The 5,540-nt window shown below is 53.3% G+C and overlaps 1 protein-coding gene across 1 annotated transcript; it reads right to left on the reverse strand.

Annotated features, from left to right (window-relative positions):
• Positions 1 to 492: 492 nt before the first annotated feature.
• Positions 493 to 3,226, reverse strand: GUA1 (GMP synthase (glutamine-hydrolyzing); the record flags this gene model as incomplete). Its single annotated transcript, XM_028635531.1, has 18 exons — positions 493 to 512; positions 577 to 768; positions 863 to 899; positions 951 to 1,143; positions 1,197 to 1,234; positions 1,287 to 1,330; positions 1,473 to 1,523; positions 1,582 to 1,652; positions 1,717 to 1,747; positions 1,798 to 1,953; positions 2,006 to 2,102; positions 2,157 to 2,320; positions 2,379 to 2,492; positions 2,579 to 2,736; positions 2,796 to 2,835; positions 2,886 to 2,918; positions 2,981 to 3,128; positions 3,182 to 3,226. 18 exons carry the CDS (start codon positions 3,224 to 3,226, stop codon positions 493 to 495), a joined length of 1,632 nt encoding a protein of 543 aa, XP_028491987.1.
• Between the last annotated feature and the right edge of the window lie 2,314 nt (positions 3,227 to 5,540).

Raw genomic sequence — 5,540 nt, forward strand, 5'->3', positions numbered from 1 at the left:
GCGCGCCCCAGCTCGGCGTTTCTGCCTTATCCATCCATATGAACGGGTTCGTTGTGAGACTGGCACCCACAACGCTGGACTGAACTGGTTAGCGCCCTTGCTGCTTTTGCTCCGGCTCGACCAGTGCAAGCAAGCACAGCCACAGCTCAGTAGGAGCGTAGTGGAAGGGCAACCGTGCATGTTCTGCAGACCATGTGCGATGGAAACGGTTCTGCCAGACGGGAGCCCTGGTGCCAATCAGGCCGGCTGTTCCATAATCCGTGTCCAAGTGTCGCTGCCATGGTTGAATGCGCTGAAGGTGAGGTGGTTGCCGAGACCTACATTGTATACTGCGGAGCTGTTACGGAGGTCTCCTGACTTTGTTGACGACGCTGTGCCCTGCCACCACCATACGTTTCGTGTCTCATACATCAGATTTTACATAACATAGGGCAGTGGCATGTCTAGAACGCAGCGAAGAAATAACTCTATTCAAACTATACGAGCAGCTCGTCACTCCAGTTCGATCGTGCCTGCGGTGGTCAGTATTGCATGCGTCCAAAAACATGTACAAAGAAAAGCGAGAGACCGTCTTACCGGGAGGCTTCGAGGTCGTATCGTAAACAACCCTTGCAATGCCGTCGACTTCGTTGATAATCCGCCTGCTGACGGCCTTGAGGAAGCTCCACGAGAATTCGTACGGCTCAGCGCTCATCATGTCCAAGCTGGTCACAGCTCTCAGCACGCAGATGTACCCGTACACCCTGGAATCTCCCTGCACGCCCACGGCTACAGCACAAACTCCAGTTAGCAAATGTTCCATGGATAGATGTGCTTGATACGACAGCTTTGTTCGAGTAAAAGGGCAAGACAGGATACACACCCTTGTTCGAATCAAGCGCAGCGTAGGCTTGGGTGATCTGTCGTGTGTTAGCGTCTCGCCTCGAGAACGGCGGGCCGTTGTTACGAACCTCGTTGTAGATGCCGGCCTCTTTGATCATTGTCATGAAGATGAAATCGGCCTTCCTCGTGATCTCGACCTTTTCGGCTGTAATGTCTCCTATGATGCGCACGCCGAGGCCAGGTCCGGGGAACGGATGCCTCATGATGAGATCCTCGTGGATTCCCAGCTGGCGGCCAAAGCTCCTCACCTCGTCCTTGAACCTTTGTGACAAAATGTTAGAAACCGCGATAAGAGGCATCGGCCATGGACTTACAGCTCTCGGAGGGGCTCCAGCAGCTTGAGCTGCGCGTCCTGTTATGTACATTAGCCTCCATCTCCACGAGCCTCGCATCATGCGACCTACGCCGTTTTGCATCCGTGCGGGGAGTCCGCCGGCGTTGTGGTGAGCTGACAGAGTGTTAGCAATGATTCTAGGGCCCCTTCAGCCCTATCAAGTAGCTTCGGGAACATGGTGGTTATGAGATTGTGGAGATGGGTATATATGGAAAACTCTTGTCCAAAGGACTTATCAAGGAGTGCTTAGACGTACATTTGATTGTAGCTGACGGGCCCTTGAAGCTGAGGCTCTCGATGAGATCGGCTGCGCGAAGTTTAGCTACTCTAACCCCCTGAATGAGTGAATGGATATCATAGCTGACCGTAGAGGGTACCTTGGAGGAACCATTCGACCTTGCCAGCAAGAGCCGTGTGCTCTGCTTCCTTCTCAATACTGAGGGCGCGGCATTTTAGCTCTCCATAGGTCTGTGGCCGAGTTTGATGAGATTCTAGCTTACCGGAGTGCCTCAATCTCAAAGAGGTCGATGACTGCCCGAGTCAGTATGAAATACCAGTAGGCTTCCTACAGCATAACCTACAAGTCCCGCCGATAATCTTGCGCTTGGCCTCCGGTTCGAGAACCCCGGCAAGACGGCTAAGGAAGAGCTCGGACCCATCCACAATCGTGAGGTTGATGCCGAGATGCTCCGCCAAAGATTCCTTGACTTGCGGGCATTCGTTCAGACGCATCAGACCTGCAGGGAGAGAATTAGAGAATGATTCTATGCCTGTTGAAATGTTGCCTACCGGTGTCCACAAGAATAGCGTGGAATCGATCGCCGATGGCTTCCTTCATCAGTTTCGCAGCCACGGTACTGTCGACACCGCCGGAGACAGCCCCAATCTACAGGCTGGTAAGCAAGTCAACCCATAGGCTGGGCGAGGAACAAACACATACAACTTGGGCGGAATCTCCAACAAGCTTCCGAATCCGGATAATCTCCTTCTCGGTAAAGTTTTCCATCTCCCAGTCTGCGCGTGCGCCACAGACCTTAAGGGCGAAATTGCTAAGAATCTCGGTACCTCGCGCCGTGTGAGAGATCTCGGGATGGAGCTGGATTCCTATCGTCGATTCTGATTAGCTACTTCTTGATCGGGTTAGCAACCTGGAAGAACAAACCAAAGATTGGCTTCGACTGATGGGCGATGCCAGCGAACTCAGCGCCCTTTGTGCTAGCGATAGTCACGAAGCCCTCAGGAAGACGGACCAGCTTGTCGAAGTGGCTCATGAAGACTAACGAGTAGTCAATGTCAGCTAGAGGCAAGATCGGAATAAAGTCACTTCGGACTAGAGTCAGTTTCGGATAGGGGTAGACATACCATGCAGCGAATCGCCAAGGCCGTCGAACAGTCGGTCGGCATGGTCATTAACCTTGTGGATGGTAAGATCCGTCTCGCCGTACTCTCGGGTAGAGCCGCGAGCGACATTCTGTGCGTCAATACGCCAGGCGAGTTCCTGGCAGCCGTAGCAGATACCCCTTGGTACCGTGTTAGCGGACCATGTATCCGTGCCAGGGCTCAGGTAGCAGCAACTCACAGGATAGGAACTCCGAGATCGAAGACGGCAGGATCGACGTCTGGTGTTTATTAGACAATTGGCTGCATACCAGGGAGGCAAATGACTCACGGGGAGCTCCTTCATCGTAAACAGAGGATGGACCTGATAGTTGTTAGAGGGCTGTGCTTGCACCGTAGCTGGGCTTGAATTCAGAAGCCACCGACCTCCGCTGAGAATAATTCCAGCAGGCTTCCAGGTGAGATCTGCAAGCTTGGTGGTGCAGCTGAGCATTTCAGCATAGACTTTAAGCGACCTCAGACGACGTAGGATGAGATGACTGGTCTGAGAGCCGAAATCGAGCACCAAGATGGTCTAGATATTGTACGTCAGGGACGACTGAAAAATACCGGCTTCAGGATACATACGTCGAAGGTGCTATGCGGCGCAGCCGCTTCGATGTTGTCGCCCATTGCGAAAGAGTTATTTCATCAATTGGTAGAAAGGTGACCTGGAATTATGCGGGCAAGCTGGGCGGCATGGGTTGACTAACTGCAAGACGATGAGATTTTTTTTGTGCTCAGCCTTATCCCAGGTCTCAACCTTTGACGTGGTGCACATCCCCACAACAGACCCACCAAGAGGATCCACACCAACTCTCGCCACCACTTCGTGCCAGCCACGTCCATCTGGTAGCGACACTTACACTCCATCTCACACTCCATCTTCAAGAATCACCATGGCGCGGGCCTCCGTCGCTTCTCGCCCTCGGCTGCTTCTCTTCACCACTTCTATACATTTCCCACTGCTTCTCACCTGAGGCCGGTTCGCTAACCTCGACGCATGCCGATGTTTCGCCCCCGAGAGACCCTACCAGCGAGAGCCGCTACTGACTAGACCAACCTTCTAGCCGGAATGGGCGCCCAAGGGTTATTCCTACCCCTCTAGAGCTTAAGAGGTTATTACCCCTCTAGAGGCTATTTGTTCATTCTTGGGGGTGAGACGGACACTGAACTAGCACCACGTGAAGGCGCGCGTCTCGGAATAGGACAAATGGTGCACTTAGCAAACAGCATGTGACGATCAAAACAATAGGCCTTTCGTGAGCTGACCGAATGCCAAAAGGTCTTCCCGGCATCACACATCAACGAAGACCTGCAGAGTGCGATGACAGGCCCATCGACCAGACCACCTGTCTCTCGTGCAGCAGATAGCGCAGGAAATACACCCCTTCAATTCCTAGCTCCCAAACACCTCAGTATCCGGAATAATCGGCCAGCGCATCTGCGGTCTCCCCTCATTAGCAGCCAAGAACCCGATGGCTGACCTACTATGCATTCACGATGATTCGTTGTGACTGCCTCTTCACTACCGGGGAAGCTGTCTCTCGACACCTAGTGCACACGCCACTACGGTGAAGCAAGCCGGCCGTCCCAGACGTTTGGGTTTCCGAACGACGGCCGACGAGGCCCTTAACGGTGATATTTGGGCGTCTGTGGCTATGCTGGCTGGCCAAGCCACCACACCAGACTCAGGGCCATTCGCTCCTGGCTCGGGCTAAAAGCAGCGAGACTTCGAGACGCATCCAGTCTCAACGGGGGGGTGACGGCAATAATAACTCAGAGGTTCTCGGTGACCCATTGGGAGTAGAAACCCAGGCCCAGCCTGATTCTTCTGCATGCTGGCCAGGTAGTGAAAGTCAAGGCCTCACCTCCTTTGCCCAACCATCTCTGACCACATCCAATATCTTTGATCACGAAGACTGGCACACTTCGAGCCTTTCACTCTGCTAAACAGCCCCCAATTGACACGTGGCGCCTCGTCGCAACCACTACATTGTTCAGCTTGCATGGAGTGTGCACCAGAGGTTGAAGATCTGACCAGAGAGTACCTGTCTCTCAAGGGAGAATCTTGAAGCTATCGTCGGTACCCTCACCGCCAGACCGTAGCAGTATCTTCACGGCCCCCGAAAGAGGCCCAACTGACGGACTGGTTGCCTCGTGGAGGCATCCATCTTGCTGGGAACATGGCAGAAGTCCTTGGAGTCGTTGCGGCCGCGGCTCAACTGGCCAGCGCCTGTCTGGGTCTTCTACAGCTCACGGAAAAGATAAAAAGCAGCAGTTCTACGCTGTTGAGATATCAGAATCAGTTTCAAGAGCTACACGCACTTTCACTCTCCATCTCTCAGAATCCTCTTCTTCAGACAGAGGAAGTCTTTTCACATACGCAATCTTTGTTGATCTTCCTCCAACACATCCCTCTCGAACCGCTTCTTCAAAAGGGCTTGTTGTCAAGAACGTGGGGCTTCATCAGGAAAGACCAGTATCTCTCCGAAACCTCCAACTGCCTTGAACAACGCAAGTCTTCTCTGTCTCTGATCATCAGTGACATACAAGCAAGAGCCATCTACGACATCCGTGCCGACATTAGGGTCTTATCGCACTGCACCACCGATTTGCCTCTCTACCAAGACCCATCCGATAAGCCTTCGCTACCCGACTGTGCCTACAACGACGACACCAAGTCCTTCGCAAGCATGCCGGGCCGATTTTGCAACAAGTCTTCCCGCAAGAACAAATCCCACTCATCGACCATGTCCAACTCTCAACAGCAAGAATCGGTGCAAGGATCCCAAGGATCCCAAGGATCTCCTTCGGCTCCGAACTTGTCGACAACAGCCTCTCTTGGAGCAACTGGAGAAACTGGAGCAACTGGAGCAACTGGAGCAACTGGAGGAACTGGAGCAACTGGAGCAACTGGAGCAACTGGAGCAACTGGAGCAACTGG

Source organism: Verticillium nonalfalfae (genome assembly GCF_003724135.2).
Source record: "Verticillium nonalfalfae strain VnAa140/NRRL 66861 chromosome Unknown scaffold_125, whole genome shotgun sequence".
Lineage (NCBI taxonomy): Eukaryota > Fungi > Ascomycota > Sordariomycetes > Glomerellales > Plectosphaerellaceae > Verticillium > Verticillium nonalfalfae.